Below are 26,763 nucleotides of genomic sequence, written 5' to 3'. Positions count from 1 at the left end.
ATTGACATATAAACTCTATTTGATAAATTTTGAAATATATGATGCATCTATACATGACCTAATTGTATACCTTTGAAATCTGAAAATTAACCTGTATTTTAAATACATGAATTAGATTTACATATTTAAATTAGAAAATAAATCTGCTTAATGCATGTTAGAGTAGGCTTTGAGTATCAGAAAAGCAAGCGATTAAACTATACCTGCCAACATTGGGATATAAAAATGCTGGATATGCCCCACTGATGCAAAATACTTTCGTGTAAAAATGTGACATCAATGGTGTAGTCAATATACTAAAAGTGTAGTCAATATATTAGGAAATAATTGTCAAGACTGGCTTAAAAAATACATCAAGTCTCATTTATTAGAGGGTCAATAGGTGTGGAACAGTAACAAAACACTTTCAAAAAATGAGTCACTTCTTTTCCCAAGTATGAAATCTCTTCCTCTAAGTTAAATGTTAAAGAGGTAATGGTGAATCAGCACAGTACAAACACCAGGAAACTGGACATAGGCACTTATTCATAGAGGTTTATCCACAAGTTATGACTTGAAATGATCAATCCAGACACATCGCTGCATTCGCAACAGATGCAGATGTTCAGTCTGGACTACACTACTTGAACACAAAATTTACTTAGAATTTTTAGTGGCACATTGAATTATTATATATAGGCCTATAATATATAATTTACTTTGAAGAAATTATTAGGTGAAAATTAGGATTACCCACCACAACCATAGTACAACAGTGTCTAGACAAATAAATAAATAAATAACCATACACAATCATTCAAAAGGTTGAGATCAAGATGACTTTAAAAATGTCTTTTAAAAAAAGTGTATTCTTGGCACCAAGACTGCATTTATTTGATGTAAAATACAGTTACCTTTCAACTATTTCAATAATAAGTTTACTTTTTAGCAGTTATTTTAAATTGTGATAATATTTAAATCAATAATAATAATGTAATAAATATTTTAAAATTATGATCAAATAAATGCAGCCTTTGGAAGCACAACAAAAAAAGCACATATTTTAAAAATCTTACCGACCCCAGACTTTTAAACAGCAGTGTACATGGCACAAAGTAATAAATCAATAAAAGCATAAATAATCGTATAACTTAATATCTGCGACAGAGGGCAGGAGGTCTGGCAGGCTCAGACTCTGTGGCGCAGAGGGTCTGACAGGGGTGGCGATGGTGGAGGAGGAGGAAATGAGGTCAGAGGGTCTAGAGGCTCATCTGTGGGCAACACCAGACGGGTGCCTCCGAAAGCCAGCTCCCGTTCCAGAGGGTCATCGGAGGTTCCCGCGAGAGAGTACAGGCCGGCCTGACTGGAGGAGGTGGTGGGAACGCCATGGACATCCGTGCTGACTGTCATGTCACTGTACATCAAACCACCGCCGTCATTCAGAATCAGCTCTGTGTCCTCGTCATGCAGCTGACCGGCGTTCTGGAGAAAAGGAGAGAGAGATGGTTCACACACTTAGGGGCTGATCACACGGTAAAGTCGAGATGCAGTACAGCTGGGAATATGCACATCAATATAGCATCATTTTTGTGACACTGTTGAACAATAATTTTATATTTTTACATTGCTGTGAGAAGTGGGTTTAAGTTTGGGGTAGGGGTTGACTTTATTAAAATATAATGAATGGGTAATTTAGTAAATAATATTAACAATTCTAGTTATAATTTCTGATTTACATTACAATGAGGGTTGGGGTAGGGTAGATGTTAATAAAATACAATTTAATGGGCAATTTAATAAATAACCTGAATAATACTCTGTATAATTACTATTTTTCCATTACTGTGGTGGTTTGGTTTAGGGTTGGATAAGGGTAGGCATTAATAAAATACTATTAATGGGTAATTTAATTAATAATATAAACAATTCTCGTTAATTTCCAGCCGCAGTTTTATCCCCTCTAGCAACAACACGGTTACACAGAGCACGCTTTTCCTTTCTGAAGTGTGCTGCGATTTATATGTTGCTAGGCAACTATTGAATCAGCTGTGTATTGTGCATGTGCGTTGCTGTTGGTATTGACATAATAGACCCTTTTCACATTTCTGAGTTTCTCAGTAGCGAAGTGTCATAGCTGAGTGCAGTCGATGGGAGAGTACAACAATTTTTTTTTTACAATCCTATTTGCTGAAATAATAAAAGAAAAAGTCCACAATGGTGTCATCAATACTTTCAGAAAAAGAAAAAAGAAAATTATGTGAGACTGATAACGGCAGCCAGAAGAGAGAATAATGTCAGTTGTACTGTCCTGCCCCGATTGACACTGCATTACTGTACGTTCACACTGAAAGTGGCGAGAGCGTAAAAGTAGCCGGAAATCATTCATTTTCAATGGGAGCCGGCAACTATAAGCGGTGAGGAGCAGCACGGCGTGTCTTCGCCGATGTGAGCGTCGAGGAGACTTGAAATCAAGTCAACTTTATGGTAATGAGCTATGACACGGTTCGGCGACAAGCAATCGGAATGTAAAAGTCCACCGCTTGAGAATAGTCCAGAAAACATGGTCACTGTGAACTTTGGTTCTGACCACAGTTGTTTCAAAGGGTTTGATTATTGTGGATGCTGGATTTCCAATTATTTGCAATGTTTTCTGGCAGGAATATACATTACAAAAGTTACTGGCGAGTTACTGATGTGCATTAATATTATTTATGTTTTTTTCTTTAAAAAAGCGGGAAGCTCATGCGACAATACAAAACAGTATTGCTGCTTCAGTATATTTCAGACATATGGACATATTGAATAATTAAGTGGAGTAAAGTCACACCGCATGCAACTTGATCTTCCATTGTTAAATAAATTTTATAAAAAAAGTGCGCAACATTTTCAAGCTAGAAAGCATGTTTTATGGAGGAATGTAACTGATATAATATGTTGCAACGGCTCCTTTAAGTACGGGATAAATATAGCGAATTTTGACGCTCTTGCTGCCGGAGCTGAAGGCAGACAGTGTTGTCGCCAGGGCGGCCAGAGCAACCTTTGACACTCTCACCCCCTTCAGTGTGAACACACGGTTAGAAACACATCGCACAAGCGTTCATTCTTTTGTGCAATTTGATGCAAAGATGATACAATACGTACATAAATACATATAAATGTTCAAGTTTTAAAAAATCATAATAGTAAAAACTTGCAAGGATTTAAGATGCTAAAGACCGTAATAATATTTAACAATATTGAGATATTTAAGATTTGTGAAGTCATACAGCTCAAGGTTATTAAAAACAGTGACCACAAGTCTCTCCTCCATCTTTAAAAGTCTCCGTTGTCATCTTGACAACACAAACACTGGTTTCACTTCAACGGAAACCTTGCCTCTGCTTTCATTAGTTGGTAGAATGAAAAAGACGTGATGGACGCAGCGTGCTTTTTTCCAACTGCATGCAAAACACTGACGGCCATTAGTAAACCATTCAAAAAATTTGCCTCTCAAAGCAAAAAGCTCATTGGGTGTGATTAATTCTTTAGGATGCATTCTGATCCAATATTTTATGCCTTTCACTCCCTAACTTCCCTCCATCTTGTTCACTCGTATGTACGTCATTGATTACATTAAACTAGTGCCCACTACTGGTAGAACATCTGAATGGGTTAAAATTAAATGTCCTAAAAACCCTTGAGCACTTGGGAACTGCACTGTTGTGATGTCACAATTGCATTGCATTCTGAGATATATAGGTGTTGGAGTGGACAATTGAAGCCTACTCGCTCCCTCTGTCAAAATTGAGGGACCGATGGTATGTCAGTTAAGGATTCCCTCATTCACTTGAAGAGGAATGCACATTAAAATGGTGGCAGGGATCCCCCAGAGGGAACAAGGGAAGGGAAGTTTGCGATTGTGTGTCTATAAGTGGAGTGGAACGCAACCTTAACCTATTGATAAGCCCCTTCCCCATCTAACACAGATAAGCCAATGGGAGCTGGGACTGGAACTTAGCCTTTTTCTCTCCGTTTTGTTTTCCCATCAACACAAAGACTGCTTTTATGCCATTTTCAAGTTGCAGTGTGGAGTGTGAAAACTTTCAGAAACGATCGCACATTTTGAGTCGTGACTAATTCAGCTGAAATTGTGGACAAGATGTACAGCATTTGCTTTGTATGCTATCCGATTAGACAGCATTGCTAAAGATTAATGTCAGTTTGTGTATGTGCCAGATTCCTTTTCTTCTAATGACATGGATTTTTTAATGAGAGTTGTTGTTTTGGCACAGATGTTGTTTTAGACTGGGAGACACTCCCAGTCTATATTCTTGCTTGCATTTGTTACTCACAGCAACAAATTCACCTCACTGTTGGTCCATTAAAAAAGCTGTGCTTTTCCTAGACACACTGACGTGATGTTTTGAAGAACTGTACAATAAAAAAATGGCAGACAGTAATGATGCAGTTCAAAGTGTCTTACGGTTTAACATTGGCCCAGTAAACGCAGTTAGACGAAACTGTTTTCAGTCTGTGAAACTTCAAATTTATCTGGTTTACTGTAGACGCAGCCTTAATTCTTTAGATTGCGCAGACATAGAGAAAGAATGGAAGAACCAAAGCTCTCATAGATTTGATGGTGTTTTTACTACAAAAAAAATAATGGTAAAATGATGCAACTTGTAACACTAATTTGAATTCCCAGGTATCCTAAGTGGAAATGGAATGGAATTAATTATTTAAATTCCATTTCCTAAACCCAAACAAGACAACATAATGTTCAGAAGATACACAATTTATTCTATGTAAGCCAAAGAAACAATGCTTTTAACTCTGCTAATGTCACCTAAAGTTATTGAAACTCAATTATTTCTGCCTCTGGTAAGTTGGATAGGTAGCACTAATATTAGCAACCTCGCACCTATCTGTGCCTCTCCAAATTATTCCAGTTAAATGTAATTTAATGTAATTGAATTCATCAGGTTTCCCAGTTTAAGACAATTATCAAATTCTCTGAATTTCATTTACTAAAAAGCTGAATTTCCATGTCATCTAATGAATGGAAAAACCAGGCTTGCTTATATATTAATAATATAATATAAGTAATGTTGAAATATTTATGTAATATTAAAATGCTTTAACTTGAATATCACTTTGAATGAATTTAATAGCCACTATGAGAACAACGAATAATTTACCTACCTACTTTGTGTGGCTGCGAAGAGCTCCCTCTCCTATATTTGATAGCTCTATAGTAACTTTACATAACTTACATTTAGCTTGTCCAGCTTCTTTTTAACACTGAGTTTTTGAAGTGGTCATTTTGAAGCCAAAGCTCTTAAATATTTCTATTATCCTAACTTAAGTGATTTCCTGTTTATGAGAGGGGTGAAGCAGTGGCGCAGTAGGTAGTGCTGTCGCCTCACACCAAGAAGGTCGCTGGGTCGCTGGTTCGAACCTCGGCTCAGTTGGCGTTTCTGTGTGGAGTTTGCATGTTCTCCCTGCCTTTGCGTGGGTTTCCTCCGGGTGCATGTGGTACAGGTGAATTGGGTAGGCTAAATTGTCCGTTGGTGTGTGTGTGAATGTGTGTGTGGATGTTTCCCAGTGATAAGTTGCGGCTGGAAGGGCATCCACTGCATAAAAACTTGCTGGATAAGTTGGCGGTTCATTCCGCTGAGGCGACCCCGGATTAATAAAGGGACTAAGCCGACAAGAGAATGAATGAATGTTTATGAGAGTAAAAGTAATACAATGGAGCTGAGAAAACCCTCATAAAAATACAGTATGAAAAAAAATTGTAATAAATGCAAAACTTAAATTTAAAGCTACAAAAAACTCTTTTATATATATATATATATATATATATATATATATATATATATATATATATATATATATATATATATATAAATATATATATAATATATATATTTTTTAAAAATATTAGAACATCAAGTCCTACTTGAATGCTCCTCCTAGAGAGGTAGTTATCCTGTGTCCAAAATGTATGAAAAACCTCTAGCAGGAAAGGATTTGCCATTGACTGTCATTGTAGGACTGTTGATTTACCTCATAGGCCTGTGAGCTGGTTAAACAGCGTGCGATTGGTCCACAGCAGGCTGGAAGAGTGGTTGTGAGAGGAGGCCCGCTGTGAGTGAGGAAGGGTTTTAAATAACTGAACCACTTCATTAAGGATTAAACATTAGCTAAAATGGCATAAATAAATACCACTCCTGTTATTAATTATTAATTACATCCCAAGAAGTTCATACTGTTCATTAAATCTGAATTTCACTTATCAGTCCAACTTTATAATTCTTTTTTACTTCTACAATCAATACACATATCACAACAATTGGGTTTGTGTTAACTTAAACGATAACACTGTTGTTTTCATAAATTTGACATATCTTATACATCATGCATAGTTTCTATGATTTACTTTTCCTTATGGTTTATAATTGTTTTTGAAAGTCTCTTTATACTTCTGTACTTTATTGACTTTTTTGTAGAACAACAATATAATTAGAATAACTATTGACAATGTCAGTTTATCAAAATGATATTCCTAGTGCAGGGTTTCCCCCTGAAGGTTTGAGTAGGAATTGCAGGGGGGCCACCAAGACATAAGCTGGTAATTATTATATTATAAATGTAAATTTATAAACATAAATATAAAACACAAGATGCTTTGTTAAATTACAGAAACATTAAAACTATTAATATTTTTACATTTATGTACATTTTAATAAATGCATTGTCATTTAATGTTCTCAGATACTACAGATAATACAGATTAATAAAAGATCTTCCATATATATAAGCTTGACGTCGGTTTTCCAGCTGAACATTAGCACTCTTTACTGTTTATCATGCTGTCCTGTAGACATACTGCTAGACACATATTGTAATGTGGTTGCCAACAACTATTGTCTAATCGGACACATAACATTTGTGTAAACTAAAAAAGTTATCATCTGCAAATAAATCATGCTTACGTGACACAAAACAACTTAAAGGGATGAAAAACCTGTCATCATTTAGTCACTCTTGAGTTATTTTCAACTAGTGGGAGTCTATATCGTCTGTTGAATACAAAGAAGATAAGAGAAGATATTTTGAAGAATGACAGTTGATGGTTTCCATCGGCTTCTACAGTAGAAAACAAATACAATAGAAGTCAATGAGTAGTACTGGCTACTGTCTGATTGACAACATTCTTCAAAGTAACTGCTTTAGTGTTCAACAGAAGACTCAAACAGGACAACCCATTCATTTACAGGGTATATGCAGGAATCCTTAAGGTAATTTTAATACCTTTTTAAGACTTTTTAAAGACCTTCTCAGAATATTTTAAGACCTCATCGCCACCTCAAGTTCTAATCAGTATCAAAACTTTAACTTAAATAACAGTTGTTAATAAACAGTTGTAGTTAAATAAATCAATGAAGCACAACCATGCAACAGAACTGAGATAAGCTTGGAAGAAACAAAGCTTCAAAGAATAAATTACGAGGTTGTTTTTAGCGACAGGCTTCAATTACTGTTTAAACTCATCTTTCTCCAACCAGAAGTACGCAATATTCTCCCATTTTGCCATCTGTTTCGCTTTATGGTTTCGATACATATGGAGAACGTAACAAAACTTCCAGCGTTTGTCGCAAGTTACGTGACATCATCCAGACGGAAGAGTTTGGCTGGACGCGCCCTAGCCTGAACCAATCGCGTGGATCGAGCACATTGTTGTTAATATTACAAGGAAAATAAATATATTTATGCTTTATTGGAGTCAAACATCTAGGACAACGCTTCAACAAAATTCCAGACCTCGTAAAAACACGATAAAGACTTTTTAATACCTTTTAATACATTTGCCAAATATTGTTATTTAAAATTAGTTTTTTCATTAAACAATTAAAAAAATAATAACATTGAAAAAAAATCAACCAGTCAACCATATCAAGCGTTTGTCGCAAATTACGTGACATCACCCAGACGGAAGAGTTTGGCTGGACGCACCCTAGCCCGAACCAATCGCATGGATCGAGCACGTTGTTGTTAATATTACAAGGATAATAAATACATTTATGCTTTATTGGAGTCAAACATCTTGGACAACGCTTGAACAAAATTTCAGACCTCGTAAAACACGATTAAGACTTTTTAATACCTTTTAAGAGCCTTAATTTTATTATAATTGATTTATCAACTTTAAATACTTTTTATGACCCCGCGGACACCCTGATTTAAATGTTCAACTAAAGGATACTTGTGGTCAAAAGTGTACCACAGTCTGAAAGGCCAGGCGCTCTCATGCTTGGTACTTCTCTGTGTCATCCCGTCCGCCGCTGTAGCCTGTAGTATGAGCAGAGAGGAAACCCAAGACAGTTACTATAGTGTGTTATGCCACCCTTATGCTTCAGATTTGTACAGTAAATATTTGAATGTTCAACACAGTTGTTTTTTTTTTTTTTTAATGATGATTAAACTTACCGAATTATCTTGTTCTGTGTCCACTCCCACTCTGTGGAGAGATAATGCCATTTAGACCAAAATACAAGAATGATGTGGACTTCAACTACTTTAGGGGTTGGCGTTTTTTCTTTCTTTCTTAGTTTTTCTTTTTCTCAGAATGTTCAACTAGTTCAAGATAACTTTGTTTTCTTTATTTTATAGCTTCAAAACTAACCACAACATGATTTCTTAATTAAAAACATAATAACAAAATAATAACAACATTACTGTTAATATTCCAGGCATCGTTTTCGCTATATGAAAGGACATAATTGCACACTGACAACAATTCATAGCCAAAATATACATATTGGTTTTTAGGAGTCAACTCAGAAGGACTAAGGGGGCATTTACACTACATTCATCATGTAATTGGATGTATGGATGCAATTTGTTTTCAAAACACTAGCTATATTTCCATTTATAGTTATGAATTTTAATTGCACACAAAACTAGAATGCCACATAAAACATGTAGAAATAAAGAAGTAAATAAAGAAAATAGAATTCTCACTTCATGCAAAACTAGTATTGTATAATATTATTATGCAAGCAGGAAAACACCAGACGCAATAACAGAGCTTGTCATGTTATCTTGTGTTTGGAGGCAGAGCCTGATGTTTGGGAATACAATCTTGTGAAGCAGTTCTAGGAAGTACCTACGCAAAATCATGCTGATGATGGACTTCTGTTCAGGTGTTTGCAGATTTATTAAAACAACATTTCAGACACAAATAAGACTGGTCCACTAGTTAGTAAAATCATCCATCACTTTATCTGCTATGGCAGAATCACAAACAGTCAAGCTGAAATTATTCATACCCCTGGCAAATTCAGACTTTTGACAGTTTAGACAGTTTTTGTTTAAATGTAAATAATGTAAAACATGTAAAATGTAAATGTCTTTCCACAATGATGCCTCTTGTACATCATATTATTATCTTTTGGGAGCAGCCTTAGTTGTTTCCGGTCAAAACAAAACTTGCTTATTGAATAATGAGTAATGAATATGTTGAATATGTTATTACTGTAGCAAATAAACATTTTTTTGCCTCAATTCAGCACAAAAGTGCCTATTTTTTATCTTTTCTTATGCAATATTTTAAAGTGTGGATTAAAATAAGTTGACAGAAACATATCTATTGGCATACTGTCAAGCATTTGCCAATTATTGTTATTTAAATTGAGTTTTTTCATTAAACAATTAAAAAAATAATAACATTGAAAAAAATCGAAATAGCTTCCAGCATGTATTTTAGTCCAATGAGTCTCACCGAATCTGCATAAGCGACAGCACGGGGGTCGTTCCGCCACCGCAGACCCACACAGTGAAGAACACGATCAGTAGTGTGGTGGAAAACATCATCTGTCTGGCGTACGTCGCAGTGTCCCGTATTGAGAGCGCAAACGTCATTGCTCCTCTGAGTCCTGTGAGGCCAAAAGGTGACAAGAAAATTAGCATTTTAAATGTCGACCATTTTATTTAAGAAATGTAAAATTTTATCTGAAAAAAGCTCAATAATCCAACCGATAATGGCTTGCAATGTAAATATCGGTATTATCAGAATATTATGTCAATATGTCTTGCAGATAAGATGACCGTCTGGTCATTTTAAAGGTGGACACTCTCAAGTATGTTCGCTATATAGATAACAATAGAGGTCAACAATCATACTGAACATAAACATTTTTTTTTTTCAGCTATAAATACTAAAACGCTGACAGCTAGCCAGAATTCATTCAAATATAAAGTGCTAACACAACTTAAAGCTACAGACAGTATTTTGGAGATGCTTTCCCAGATAGCAGGTAGTAATCAGCACGAGCTCGGCTGCCCTTCGGCGCCTCCGGCTCCGACTCGGCATTAGCGAGTGTTATCCGGGCCGAGTTCGGCCTGCAGCTCGCTCGCGCACATGCTGTTGTGATGCGGCTGTAAAGCACTGGCCCGATTCCAGTCAACCATATCTGGCCCGAGTCTGTCTGTAGAGTCCGGGCCACTTCTGGCAAGGACTCGGCTGATGGCAAATGATTAAATTCTTATTTTATCTAGTAATCTGTCAGCTCCACGTTTAATGATAATTTGAGAAAATATTCATGATATGACAGCAACAAAATAATAAGAATATTTAGTGTGAATGGTCGCAATGTTTAGACGTAAACAAAACAATATTATTTATAAATGGATTATATATATCATTTATAGAAAAACTGTGTAAAATGCGCTTATTTTCAAGACGGCACGCTCCTTTGCCGAGTGTTTTTAAAGCAGAAGTTGGTTTTATAAGAAACACGTGAGTAAACGAGATATATCAGAACATCGGAGTAAACTCCTGATCCAAACTCCAATCCAGACGGTGGCAGTAATGCTCCAAAAAGCTGGTTGCCAACCACCATGAAGATCCCAGGAAGAAAAAGAAGTTTGTTTGGTTTTTTAAAACTTTCCTGTGGATTCCGTTCAGAAAGGTAAGGTTTTTACTGTTTAGTAACTGAAAACTATTTTGATTATTTTAAAGAAACATTAAACGAATTGGTGTGTATGCTAACTTTACGCTACAGAAAGTTTCTCTAGACGAATCCATTAACTTAACACTAACATGGCAAAACATGTGCTTTTAATTTCTGAGTTAACATTATAAAGTACCGCGGGTTTTGAAAACAAATCATTTTACAGGCGTATACTTATCGGTATACTTATTACTTGATGTTAAACCCTTGTTTCAAAAATTATTTAAAGATAATGATTTTCTAGAATACAACTGATTATATTACGGAAAAGAACTGTAAAAATACACGGAAGTCATGCAAGCCAGGCAAGCAAACTGAAGTACCTCAGGCATCAAGTGCTAGTTTCGGCATCTTTGTTTTGTCTTTTTTTGTTGTTTTTAATTCCACTACACTGACAACAATCATTAAATTAGTTTGATTAGATCAATAAATTTTTATATAAAGGTTCACTGCTCAGATGCACTAGTAACACACTGAGAATACTTGGTGCTTACAAGGGGGTAATGCCAAATGAAAAGCACAAACTAAAATAAACAGATTTTTTTGTTCATCTTACAGTTCATATTTAGTTATTGTGAACGAGCCTTAGAGGGGACCTGTTATGCAAAAATCACTTTCATATGGGGTTTAAACACAGTTGTGTGGCATCAGTGTGAATAGAGGCAGTCTCTAATGGTAAACATTAATTTGTTCTACTTTTTATCATCACACTTGATTAAAACAGTCTGTAGAATCACTTTGACTGACATTCTTCCTTTGTACATGCCATAGGAAGTCCCTGGAAGGCCTGGTCATTAGTGACAATCTTTCCCTCATTAGCATAAACAGCCCTGAGTGAGAAGCAGCCGTCCGCCATTAGAGATTTGTATCTGCCATTATGCTGACAGATAGGCGTTTATAGCTCCCCCTTTTTTGAAAAGATGTCCAGGATCACAGCTTTATTTGAATTTAAAGTGACAGTCACCAAAAGAGCACAATTTGGTTCAAAGCCTAAAAGGAGCAGTTTTAAAGAGGCATACAAAACTACTTGTGTGGTAATTTGAGCTGAAACGTCACATACACTAGAAATTTCAGAGACTTATTTTACATCTTGTAAAAAGGGGCATGATTGGCCCCCTTTAACAGTCTATAAGCATTAGACTAGTAAAAATAATAAAAAGTTATTTCATAGAATTTTGAGTTTGACTGAAGTTATGTCATCGAAGCTTGAATTAATAGTCAGAATTTATGAATAAAAGGATTATGTGACAACTGATAATCATACACAGCTTATTTCATTATCGGCTCTTTTAATCCCGCTCTAAAAAAATTCATGTTAAAGTAAAATATTAAGGAATTAATCATTTATTGGTGTCATAAAATTACAAGCCTGATTTAACGTTTAGAAGCTAAATCTCATGAGAAATCATCATAGACCTGACAACTGTAACTAAAGTTTTCCCAAAACACACACATGTGCACACACACATATATAAAACATTAGTATACGAATCAGCTATCGACCAAAAGTAGAAAAAAACTAGTTAAAAATAATATTCGGCTCATGGGATATTTAAATTCAATTTAAATGTTTTTTTTTACCTGAAAGCATCAGTTCATTTAGTTCAGTTTATTAATTTTTGTACCAAATCCTATGTTTTTTTATTTAAAACTTTTTTTAAAATAAAACTATAAACATTTTAACCTGACAACTGTAAATTAAGTTTTCCCAAAGTACAGGCGCACACACGCACACGCACACGCACACACACACGCACGCACGCACGCACGCACGCACGCACGCACACACACACACACACACACACACACACACACACACACACACACACACACACGTTTGTTATTGTGAAAAATGGGTACATTACATAGGTTTCCATTCATTTTATACTATTCAAACCGTATATTGGATTGTCCTCACCCCACCTTACCCCTAAACCCAACCATCACAGAAGACTGTGTGCAGCTTTACTCACTGAAAAAACTAATTCTGTGTGATTTATAAGCTTTTTGAGAAATGAGGAAGTCACCAATGTCCTTAAATTTCACCCCCTTTTTGTAATACCTGTGTCATAGCCATGTAATTACACAAATTTGTGTCCTGATATGTCACACACACACACACACACACACACACACACACACACACACACACTATTAGCTAACCACAAAAAAAAAAGAAAACAGTTATCGGCGTACCGGATATTGCCACAAATCCAATTTTATGCATCTCAATTCACAATCTTTTTACCTGAAAACATCATGACATGCTGAAAGTTAGATGGGATTTTGTTCTTGCGGCCCAGGTTTAACAGGAAAGACAAGGGGTAAATATTAGCCACCCTACCAAGAAATATGGCCACCTGGAAACAAAAGCCACAGTCAAGGAGAAATGCGAATGTTTATCTGTACACATTACATGATTACAGCACAAACACACGGCTTGAAAAGGATACAAAAGCGCCTATGATGAAGAAGGGATTGAAGACGTGGTGCTGGAAGGAGAAGAGTGTTAAGCCCATGTAGGAGAAGATGAAGTTTTCAGCCAGGAAATTCAGCAGCTCAAACAACTGTGAGAGGAAATGGAGGACAATAGAATCAGTATACAAAACTTCAGCAGAGAATTCACTGTGAGATGTAAAAAGTTGGACAGTTGTTTGTAGTCTTGAGAACGTGTGTTACCTGTTTGGTTCTGCTCTTTGATTCGACTGAAAGGTTATTGTATGTATAATGAGCCTGAGTAATGCCGCAGAAGAGCACTGCCACCACACCTGAACACAGACAAACATTATTTTAATTCATATACTGATGTTACATCCAGAGATGGGTTGATTTTGTTTTGTTTTCCTGTGTATGTGTTCTTGTATTTTTCTTGTTGTCTGTGGCTCCTCCTACCTGTTTAAGCAGACAGACAGCTGAAATCATTCACAGCTGTGCCTGCTTGTCAATCAAATGGTCGGCTTTATACTACTTCATTATTAACTATTTGAATTAGCTGTACTTTTGTAAATATCATGTGCTTTTAACTTTTTTGTTTCAATATCTTTCTATTGCTTTTTTATTTTTGTACTAAAGGCTTTTAGTATTTTAATAATTATATATATATATATATATATATATATATATATATATATTTTTTTTTTTTAGTTGTTATATGTTAGTTGTTATACTTTTTAAAACAGTTTTAGTTGTTTTATGTTTTAATGTCAAAATATCATTTCAATAAATATATATATATTGGTAACACCTTACAATAAAGTTTTTTATATTTATTTATAAAGAAAATAATAATTTTTGTAATATTTTAATCTTTTAATTCTTTTTTATTTGTAAAGATATTTGCGTATGGCTGTACATCCCGCATGTTTTAAGCAATGTGCAAGCGATGCGCACAACTAATGCACTGTGCGCTAGACTTTAGACCTGCTTCCAGCTGGTCTATTGCACGGTCTAATTTAGTTCCTCAAAATAGTAATCAGCCAACAATGCGCTTTAACACGCCTCTTTTCTAGACCAGAAAACCCATCAGTCCACAAAGTGGTGCAAATGGATTTGCTATTTAAACAACATGACGCGAAACACGAAAATTAGGGTTGCGCTTGGTCAGAAAATAGCAACAAACACGCCTTGCGCCTTATTGCGCTGGGTGTATGATAGGGCCCCTAATGTCTACTTTTAAAATTTATACTTTTCTTTTTGTGTTTGTGATTTTACAATTATATTATATTATATTATATTATATTATATTATATTATATTATATTATATTATATTATATTATATTATATTATATTATATTTTTTAACAGTTTTAATTTATGTTTTGCAAAATAGTATTATTTAAAATAAATGTTCTTTTCAACTTTTCATGCTGGTCAAATAATCTTGAAAGAACCTCATATGCATTGTTTTATTATTACTAATAAAGTATTTATATTTCATTTTATAACAATTATAAACCGTGTTATTCACTAATAAATAGCAATAAAAACATACTTTTTGATTTATAACACTGACAATGTCAGCTGATCAATATATTGCACAATAGAAATATTTATCCACTGAGGTCACGACTGACCAATCAGAATCAAGCACTCCTGCAATAAACCTATTCAGAGAACTCACCCATCTGCATAAACAAACAGTATACTGCTTTCCATTATGTCATATTCAGCATGTGGCTAAACTGAGATTTCTATGACAGTGTTTGTACCTGTGAAACCGCAGGCCTCGGCTAATAGGAAGGTACTCCAGGACATGAGGAAGAACAGGGCCATTTCCAGCAATGGGAAATCTCTCAGTTTGGTGAACTTTGTGACCTAATAATGCAGATATTAAAATATCAATGACCTAAGTTTAGAATGATTCATCTGGTTAGTTTATGTACATAACAAAAGGATAAAAGTACCAGAGCTGTCATGACTCCAGTTGCAGCCCCCATTGCAAAAGAGCCACTGAAAACTCCCAGAAAAACACCCAGACACTTGAGCAGGGCGCTGGCATCAAATGTGTGTCTGTTGTCTCCTTCAGGCTGGTACGCCACTATTGATCTGTCAGCAGGGGAACAAGACGCTCTATTTTATATCGAAATAAAACAATTCATGATTGACTGAACATGCTTATTATACACTCACAATATGCTTTAAATAAATGCAATATAACTTTTAATTGCGCCCTTTATTACTATTTAAAATTAAATTGAGGAAACAAGTATTATTTATTCCTTCATTCATTTTCCTTTGGCCAATTTAGTTCATTCAATTCACCTATAACGCATGTCTTTGGACTGTGAACCTAAGCACCGGAGGAAACCCACTCCAACATGGGGAAAACATGCAAACTCCACACAGAAATGGCAACTGACCCAGCCGGGGCTCGAACCAGCAACCGTCTTGCTGTGAGGCGACAGTGCTAACCACTGAGCCACTGTGTGGCCAAAAAGTAATATTTCATAAATACATAAATGTTGCTCCTTTGAAATTTCTTAAACTATTAATCAACTTTTTTCAACATTAATATTCATTCATTTTCTCTACAGTTTAGTCCCTTTATTAATCAGGGGTCGCCACAGCGGAATGAACCGCCACGCGAACACAGGGAGAACATGAAAACTCCACACAGAAATGCCAACTGACCCAGCCGAGGCTCAAACTAGCGACCTTCTTGCTGTTAGGCAACATCAATGCCCACTGCGCCAACGCGCCACATTCAACATTAATAATAATAATTCGTTTTTCAGATATGGGTTGCAGCTGGAAGGGCATCCGCTGCGTAAAAATCTGCTGGATAAGTTGGCGGTTAATTCTGCTGTGGCGACCCCAGATTAATAAAGGGACTAAGCCGACAAGAAAATTAATGAATGAATAATATTAATTAATATGTAAAATAATTGAATTAATAAATAGTTTCTTGAGCAGCAAGTTAATGTATTAGAATGATTTCTGAAGAATACTGTAACTTTAAAGATGACAAAAATAAAATATAAAAAAAATCATTATTACAATTATATATTATATCTTTGAATTTTTAATAAAATTTAAGAGTATAAGATTCTTTCAAAAATATTAAAACATCTTTCCATCCTAGAACATTTGAAGGGTAACCACTATACTTATTCTTAAATTTAAAAAATGTGCAATTTTCAGAAGTAAATAAACAGAAGCAATAGCTTTATTCTAGATGTGTTTTATGCAAATTTATCAGCAAAATGCCTACTGAAATAAATGAAAAAAAAGACTTTATTCTACACAGAATTTTTTATTTTAATCAAAAACACTACATAATGAAACATATTACATGAATTAGATACAGAAAAAAAATATTAGATTCATTTATATAAAGTAAAAATGTCTGGAGCTTGTTGAAAATTGTATTGTGTAATTGTAAAGTTTAATAAAGGACATTTACTTTGACAATCGTATGAGAATTCATTTGTTTAAAGCGTGTAATTTTATCATTTAAGTTATTAATGTTTCATTGATCATACTTAAGTGTCCCATACAGCTGGTTCATATAATTCCATATTGAGACATGCTTAAATGTATAATATTGAAGTCCAAATTATTGGCCCTCCGGTAATTTTTTTCTTTTTCAAATATTTCCCAAATGATGTTTAACAGAGCAAAGATTTTTTTTCACAGTATTTCCTATAATACTTATTCTTTTGGAGAAAAGTCTTATTTGTTTTATTTCGGCTAGAATAAAAGCAGTCTTTAATAAAAAAACTAAAACATTTTAGGTTATTAGCCTCCTTTGAGTGTCTACAGAACATCGATATACGATGACTTGCCTAATTACCCTAGCCTGTCGAATTAACCCTTAAAGACCTAAAGGTATTTTGTGGGCACCTAATGGGCCATATTATTTTTTATTTTTAAAGCAGTTTTTATTGTTATTTTAGCAGTCAGCCTCAAGTGTCATATATTATTTTAAACAGGAGAACCTGAAGCTTTAATCTGTATCATTTAAAGGTCCAGTCTAAAATATTTTTTGGTCCAAAAAAATATGAACATACAGAAAATATTTCAGAATTTTAAGAAAAACGTTTTTTTAAAAAGTGCCATTTTCTAGTTATTACAAACAAAACCTCATAAAGTTTTTTTTTCATTAGAAATACACACTATGATGTTTTATACTTCCAAAATAAATCTTGTCTACATCCACCTTTCCCTGAGCAAGTTATGGCAATTTATTTCAATGTTATTCTTAGGCGTCTTTCAGTGGGAAAAAACTAGTGCATTTACTTACTGACAATGTATTTGCCCAAAAGTTCTGGGAATGAACTAAACAGAAAAATTGTTACAAAATAACAGAACACTGAAACAAGTTTGACTTTTTCCAAATAATATATTTTCAGTTACCATAAACAACATCACTTACAATGAACAAATAAAAAATAAGAAAATAATCAATAATGCGTCAAAGTCCAAATAAACATGGTGCAAATCCTCAGTAAAAAAATAGATATAAATATTTACTATAATATAAGTAGTTACATAACTAAACTAGATTCAATAATGACCGTGCGTAAATGTACAGCCTATTTCTCATTCCGGATTGTTCAAATAGCTGATTGCTGGTCCACAAAGCAGAACTTATGCTTATTGGTTGAGAGAGAGCGAGTTTAAACCAATCTTTGCATGGAGAAGGGACAATGCATCAATGCATCATGTCTGGTTTGTCAGGAGACACAAGCCATGAGCGTTTCTTTGTCAAATCAGCGTTGTCAAAATGTGATGACATAACCACACTGATTCCGGAGCCTCCAAAGGTCTGTGAATGTAGACTCTCTTCTTTATGCCAATCTTTGAATTGTACGGATCGGATTAGCGGATCAAAAGTAATTAAACAATTAAGAACAATACTTATTTTTACCCGCGGGCAGCTGTTTCGGTCTTTATAGGTTAAAGTAGTTAAGCCTTTAAATTACACTTTAAGCAGAATACTAGTATCGTGAAAAATATCTAATAAAATATTTTGCACTGGCATCATGGCCAACATAAAAGAAATCAGTTCTAAGAAATTAATTATTAATCCTATTATGTTTGTGTGAAATGTGAAAAAAATCTTTCTATTAAACAGAAATTTGTGACAAAAATATACATAAAGGCTGATAATTCTGACTTCAACTGTATGTATATATATATCTGGTTTAATTTAAATATTAGAAAAAACAAAAAGTCTTATACGCTCAATATGACATAATTTATCACCCAGTCCTGTATGTGTGTATATATAATTTTGCGCATAAGGAAATTCACTCACGATGACAGGACGATAGCCACAGCGTCATTCAGGACGCTTTCACCGAACATGAGTGCGTAGAGATCCACATCAACTTTCAGCTCATTGAAAATGGCCAGAACAGTCACTATAAGCAATTCAAACCTTGTAAATATTAGTCATATATCATTGCAGTTAAATAAATACATCACTAACAAGAGCTTGAGGCACTAATAATACCAAAGCTGAAACAATACCTGGATCTGTAGCAGATACAATAGCACCGAAGAAAAGGCAGTCGGTGAAAAAGAAATCTCCTCCAAGCTGACCGATGATTTTCATGAACACCACACAGCTGTACATCGCCAACCTGCACATTTCACAACATCAATTCATTCATTCATTTTCCTTCAGCTTAGTCTCTATTTTAGAGGGAGCCACAGTGAAATGAACTGTCAACTATCGCAGCATGTGTTTTACACAGCGGATGCCGTTCCAGATGCAACCCAGTACTGGGAAACACCCATACACACTCATTCACACACATACACACAGACAGTACTACCGACAGTTTACACTATCTGACAAAAGTCAGGTAGTTACCAAAACAGCAAATAATGATTTGACTTCTAGTTGATAATTTGGTATCAGAAGTGGCTTAAATGAAAGGCAAAGGCCTCTAGATTATGCTTAGTTTACCGCAAAAAATATGATCATGCTTTGCCCTTGACTTTTAATTATTTAAATAGGACAGTAAGGTCTGACTTTGCAGAGACAAAAGTCTTGTTAGTCAACAAAAATAATGTCCAGTATAGAATTTACTGTAAAGTCAGGGTGCAGTGGAAAAATAACTACTATTGTGTGTGACTCCCATGAGCTCGGACGATTGCATCCACACATCTCTGCAATGACTCAAATAAATTATAAATAAAGTCATCTGGAATAGCAAAGAAAGATTTCTTGTAGGACTTACAGAGATCATCAAGATTCTTTGGATTCATCTTCAATGCCTCCTCCTTTATCTTACCCCAGACATGCTCAATAATGTTCATATGTTGTGATTGATCTGGCCAATCCTGGAGCACCTTGACCTTCTTTGCTTTCAGGAACTTTGATGTGGAGGCTGAAGTATGAGAAGGAGTGCTATCCTGCTGAAGAATTATCAGCAAGGTTGCGCTATCCTGCAACTTTTCCTGTTGCTCCTGTTGTTTGTAATGTAATAGGCAGCACACTTGTCTTGATACCTCAGGCTGTTGATGTTGTCATCCACTCTGCAGATCTCTCGCACGCCCCTATACTGAATGTAACCCCAAACCATGATTTTTCCTTCACCAAACTTGACTGATTTCTGTGAGAATCTTGGGTCCATGTGGGTTCCAATAGGTCTTCTGCAGTATTTGGGAAGCAGTTCAACAGATGATTCATCGGAAAATGAATCTACCTTCTGCCACTTTTCCAAATGATCAACTAGAAGCCCAGTCATTATTTGTTGACGTTACAACTGGGATCAACGACAAGACTTTTGTCAGGTAGGGTAGTTTAATCAATTCACCTCTACCGCATGTCTTCGGACTGTAGGGGAAACTGGAGTACTCAGAGGAAACCCCCATGAAAACGGGGAGAACATGCTAAATCCACACAGAAACATCAGTATCTATTATAGATTTTTTTTATGACAAAAGAATCTTTTAGAAACGTCTTCACTCACCCTGTAACAAAGCATGATGTCATTGTGCCCACAAAGGCGTAGGAGAGGATGGAGCCCAAATTTCTGAAAAAATGCCTCTGATGATAAAAATGAATAAACAAATAAAAATGAATAATTAAAAATCACATCATTCATCAACAATAACATCAACAACATCAACAACACTTTTTCGTCAGTTACATCAGTCACTAACAAAAAAATATTTAGTAATTTTTGCTAAAATAAATAATTACATTTAGACATATTTACATTAGTTTCGGCCTTAACACCATCTATTGTTAATAATAATAAATTAAGAATAAGATTTAAAGTTTAATTATAAACTTTCCAAACTGACCTGAATGTTTAAAAAATATATCAATTTACATTTAGGTCTTAGAATTATTAAGATCAAGCATTTATTACACAATTAATATGGACTGCACTGTAATACATGAATTCAATTAAATCAATTAAGACTTATTTAAAATGTGTGTTTAGAGAAGTATGTATTCTTGACATATTCTTACACGCTTTAGACTGTATCCTGCATGAAAGATGATGGGTGGAAGCAAAATGTTGAAGAAAACCTCAGGATCAAAAGTAACCTAGAAGCAGATTTACAAGAATGAGAACGAAATCCTGCGCACAAAACGTTCACATCTGCACTCTCAGTATAAGGAAAGATCCAAACGAAATGATCCCAGATAGCTCTTTTTTAAACACCAGAAGCAAAATAAATGTTAGGTATCCCAGCTTTGGTTTCAGCTCAAAACACCTCACATATCATTAAATCTGTGTCAACCAGAAGTTGCTGAAACTTTTATTTTAGTATGCTCATGTGCTTTCAACTGAAATGGAATATTTAGAGTAGGGGGCGGGGGTTTCTTTTTGTGCATCATTCCCTCAGCAAAGTAATGGTTAGGGAACTGTTTAGACTTTGCATTGTAGCGCTGCCACATAATTGAGGTACACTTTGTTATGTTCATTAAATGTGTGAATAGGCCTGGCAGTAAAGCATACTCACGGTTCTTGAGGCTCCGAATATACAAATGAGTAATGGACTTTTATTTTAGATTCTTTATTTTGAAGGAATGAGGTGAGGTGAATGTATAGGTGTTCTATTTCCTGTTCTGTTGATCTTTTTCTATTTATACACATTCACATAACATACTCACCACAAGGGGGAGATAGAGGGCACCTGGACATTACTCACAGTGTCATCTGAAGAAGTCAGAGGAGCACATGGAGTAAGAGTTTGCCAAGGTCTACCTTTTTCTTGTTTTCGTGTGCGAAGGACAATCGTTTTTGTGGATTTTTTGCCCTTTTTGGACTTGTTAGTCTTTCAGGTCTGAAGTAAAGACTATCCTAAGAGGACACTTGCAACTTATGATGGTACAATTATCTGGACTCAAACCTTTCTGGTGAGAACAATCCATTTTGCATATACGCTCATCCACGGACTTTGGACTTTGCACATATACATACATACATACACACACACCCTCACTCACCATTTTTGTATTATGTTATTGTATAAATGTTGTTTGTGTTTTTTGTTTCATGGTTAAGACTTGTTCAGAGACATTTGTGGTTCTATTACATAGACTATCTCTCAATCCATGATAAAATTTGAATACAGAAACTAGAGAATTGAACCATATCTTTTATTTTTTTCTTGTGTATCCCGTTGATTTAAAGACGAGTGTAACAGCATAAAGATTACTAAAACAAACTCATTTTCAGTGGACTAACTTGTTCATCTAAAAATTAACAATGTGCACTAGCAAAATAAACTTTATACACTTAAAATGGAATTTAATAATACCAGGCTACAATACAATTCAGTTTGTTTGTCTCCTTTTCCATAAGAAGGAGGTGTCTTTACAGCCAGTGTCTTGGCCAGTCCAGCAACAACAAACAAAACATATGTATGTTTTTAAGTTTTGTCAGCTTAAACTCTTTTTACACTAATACATTTTAGTTATAAAACAGCATTTTAGAACAAAACTGATTACAGTCACACTGGCATTTCATCTTGCGTTTCTGAAAAGTTCTCCATCCACACTATACCACTGAAAACGCACATTGCGTGAGCATACACACACTCTGGCATGCGCTGCAGCGTATGTGCACATCTGAGCTCCAGGCAGTCAGCGGGTGCTTTGAGCGCAAAACCCCAGATGAGAGCAGCGCACATTGGACAGTTCATCAAGCATATACCGCTGGATTTCATCTCACAATAGTAGTTAAACGTGATATTTAATTAATTTTGTCTCTATCTAACGACTCCTTGGTCTTTTTAATCTATTACTTGTTCTCAGGTAACGTGTTTTGGCTGAGCGCAAATATAAGTTAATATATGTAACCACATACACTGATTTGACATATTGACTGATTGCCTTTATTTCCTACATTGTGTAAACTTATTGTACGTTATACTTTTATAATGGCCATTATTGATTATTAAAACTGATATTCAGCACAACAGAGGGTATGTTTAGTCTTTTCAATGAAAATAAAAGGAGGTGGTTGTGTTATAGGCTCTGTTTTGTTATAAATATAGGCTCTGTTTTTGTATTAAAAATTTTTATTTTTTCATTAAATTTTCTGAGTTCAAAGACAGAAAGTGCAGACAGAAAGATTAGCTACACTAAAGAGTAAAACTAGTGTAAAAAGCATCAGGGCCCCTTTAAAAGCAGTACCTTCCTGAGCATCTCTGCATTGGGCACATCGTGGCCCTTGCTGTCCTGCACCTCTCCTTTCAGGCTGTACTCGTAGAATCGGCCGCTTACGTTCACCAGGATTGTGGTGGGACTGCTGTTCACTGCACAACTCAGAGTGACTTCGCTCGTGTCCTGTGGCGAATGGACACCAAATCGCAGAATCACGCCCACAAACAAACCTGGAGTAGGAAAACATATGGAGTAAAAAAAAGTTTCAATACACAATGTTAAATAAAGCACACAATCACAGAACTCACAAACGCAATGGTCAAGCTATAAGGATAAATATGTATTTTGGTAGGCAGTTTCTTCCAGAATAACTAATTGTTAGAAACGCAAAACAGCGGCAATCAACTCCACGAAACAATCAATCAGTCAATCAATTTATAAAGGTCTGCAGGAACCGGAAGCTGTGGCCATTTTTTCCCCAAATTGTGATGCAGTTCCGAGAGAAATTAAATATTAAATAAGGGGAAAGTGGGCGTTGCTTGATTTCTTCCACTGCATGCTGATTGGATGTAGTACAATAGGCACTTCATTAAGAAAGATTGGGAAAATGGGGTTAGGGGGAGTTATTAAAACCTCCTCCTCACCATTTCTGTTCGTTGTCATAGTCCTGTCAAAACTGACATATAGAGGGACATGGTTAAGTAAAGATGAACTGTTCACCACAAAACTAGCAAAGTGAGCTAACAAAATCAATATGGTTAGCTCTGATTTTATGTGTACTTTAATGGTTAAACTGTAACTTATTAATTAAGACCTATTTAAATGTAATTATTACACTAAATTGCTTTAAAACTGACTTTTATAATAAAATGTAAAGCATTTATTCATTCATTTATTCATTTTCTTTTCGGCTTAGTCCCTTTATTAATCTGGGGTAATCCACAGTGGAATGAACCGTCAACTTATCAAGCACATGTTTTACGCAGCGGATGCCTTTCCAGCTGCAACCCATCATTGGGAAACATCCTAAAGCATTTATTGCAAAACTTAATAAAATACACTTACATGTATCACACATTACTACAATATCAGTTAAAACGGATATATTTAGGATTTAAGCCATACTGATAACATTCAGGCCTAGTCTAGATGTCTAGATCTGGGCTGCTTGTCTGCCTTCAGATCCCTCCATGTGCAAAATCTGGGTGTCATCCATGATGAGTCACTGAAACTAAACAAACAGATCAGTTTGGTTATTGGCTCCAGTTTTTATTAACTCAGTTTGCTGTCTAAAGTCAAACATTTCTTAAATCCCACCACACTAGAGATAGCTGTCTATGCAATGCACCTTACTGTGGCATTTGAAAATCTCAAATTTCTTTAGTTGATCCAAAACGTTGAGATTTATTTGTAATAACAAAATATGACCACATAACGCCTCTTCTGAAGGGCCTCTATTGGGTTTCCATCCAATTCAGAATTGATTTGAAAGTGCTTTTACTGGTATTTAAATCCCCTCATAATCTAGCCCCAACCTATCTCTCGGAGCTGTTGCATTTTTACACTGCTGTGAGATCTCTTAGATCAAGTGATCAAAATATTTCTTTAGTTCCTCAGTCCAGACTGCAATGTTGAGAGGACAGAGCTTTCTCTGTGGCAGGTCCTCGGTTATGGTACACCTTGCCCCGTCTGAGATTATAATGGCTCCATCACTATCTATTTTAAAATCACTCCTAAAAACGTACCTTTTCAGCCTGGCTTTTTAATATCAATTTAATAGTCCTTGCTACTTCTGCATTTTTTTCAGTCGTTTCTCTTCTCTTATTTCTTCTTATTTCACTGCTTAGCGTAGATTTGAGGGGGCTCCTGGTGTATTATAGCCCATCATGTCTTCTATGCTTAATTGATTGTGGTCAATTGATTTTCCCAGAATATCAAAATCAACTGTAGGCGGTAGATATTTCTCATATCTGGCACCTAAACTCTGGAACAGGCTTCCTAGCACAGTTCGGGAAGCAGACACGTTCTGTCAGTTTAAAACTAGATTAAAGACACATCTCTTGGCATTAGCATTCACATAAAACACAAATACTTTTGAAATCTAAATCCTCTAAAGAATTGATGGTCAGCATTATTTGGAGCAACTGGAGCCGGGAACAGACTCAGTTCCCAAAAGACATTATAATTTGAATAGCCTCCGGTGCCTAGACTGCAGCTCTGCACAAGACGTTTGGCCATAAGAGAAATGTTCGTGCCCAAATGAGCCTGGCTTCCCTCGAGGTTTTTTTTCCTTCACTTTCGCCAGTTGGTGAAGTTTTTTCCTCACTGCTGTCACCACTGGCTTGCATGGTTCAGGACTTGTGGAGATGCGCATCGATGGATTTGCTCTTCAGTGTTTTGGCTTTCAGCAGTGAATATTACACCACACTGAACTAAACTGAACTCCAAATGTAATCTATAATTAAATGAACTTGATTTAAATATTAGTACTATAAAAGTTTTACATTTGCAAATACCAGATAAGGCATTCTTATATATTACATTTAAACTTTCAGGTATTTATATCTGCATAATATATATTCTTCTATATAATGACACGGATACTCCGCAAGATGATATTACAAGATGATATTAATGAACAGATAATAATGCATTTACAGAACACGAAGGAGCTCGTGCGCAAAATTCCTGCCATCCTCCTACACACACAATCCTCCTGCGTGTGAACTTGAGCACGAACACAGATGAACAAAACCTCCTCACCATAAATCATGGCCAAGCCGGTCTCGTGCAGGAACCTGAAGCGGCGGTGTTTGAAGAGCCAGATGGTGAGGATGGTGATGGTGAGCAGCGTGATAAAGATAAGCAGATTGGCGCTGTCCTGCCGGTGACTCTCCTCCGCCTTTCTCTCCGTCACTACATTCACCATCTCCGTGTTCTCTGCCAGAATAACCACCGAGAAGCACATCAGGCAGAGCAGACGCGGCAGCAGACGGGCTCCAGAGGCCGGGGAGCGGCGCCGCTGACACCCCATCACGGCTCCGTGTGTGCGGGACTGAAGCTGTCGTTAGGTTCAGATTTATTTACATCAACATCACGGCGTGAAGGAGGCAGCAACAACCTTGACGAATGTGTCAGCGACTGACCGGAAGTGGGAAATTACAGAATAAATGCCCGTTAAAACGACTTGCGTGTGTAACGTTACTGGTGATCAAGGGGACCTGCAGACTGAGGTAAATAATAAATAAAGGTAAATAAAGTTTCCCGGTACTGGGTTGCAGCTGGAAGGACATCCGCTGTGTTAAACATTGGCGGTTCATTCCACTGTGGCAACCTCTGATAAATAAAGGAACTAAACCGAAGGAAAATAAATGAGTTAAAACATGGTTTAAAATTACCATTATTATATTATTAGCATGTTCTAATAGCATGCCAAGATCTAACACACAGCTAACTTGTTTTTAGCAGTTTGAGAACTCCATTATTACACCAACATATATTAATAAACATAAAAAAACTTATTAAAAGAAAAAAATCATACTTGAAATTTGCTGCATTTGGCAAATAAGTTAACTGAAACACGCTGACAACAACACAAAACGTTAACTTACGAGAATAAACTGTTTTACAACACACACAAATGGCTAACACACATGGGTAACACACATGGCTAACTGGTTTCTAGCAGTTCCAGAATTACACAATTGT

General features: G+C 35.7%; 1 protein-coding gene across 1 annotated transcript; it reads right to left on the bottom strand.

Moving 5' to 3' along the window:
- Positions 1-344: 344 nt before the first annotated feature.
- slc9a6b (solute carrier family 9 member 6b) lies at positions 345-26,108 on the bottom strand. Its single transcript, NM_001113476.1, is given in 16 exon segments — positions 345-1,461; positions 6,028-6,133; positions 8,228-8,313; positions 8,452-8,482; positions 9,746-9,899; positions 13,225-13,336; positions 13,430-13,543; positions 13,656-13,744; positions 15,185-15,290; positions 15,380-15,521; positions 18,736-18,841; positions 18,951-19,063; positions 20,402-20,478; positions 20,911-20,988; positions 23,086-23,285; positions 25,819-26,108. Coding segments are annotated over 16 exon segments (2,079 nt in total). The 5' UTR covers positions 26,090-26,108; the 3' UTR covers positions 345-1,167.
- Between the last annotated feature and the right edge of the window lie 655 nt (positions 26,109-26,763).

Source organism: Danio rerio, chromosome 10 (genome assembly GCF_049306965.1).
Source record: "Danio rerio strain Tuebingen ecotype United States chromosome 10, GRCz12tu, whole genome shotgun sequence".
Lineage (NCBI taxonomy): Eukaryota > Metazoa > Chordata > Actinopteri > Cypriniformes > Danionidae > Danio > Danio rerio.
This window is presented reverse-complemented; position numbering and strand designations above follow the sequence as displayed.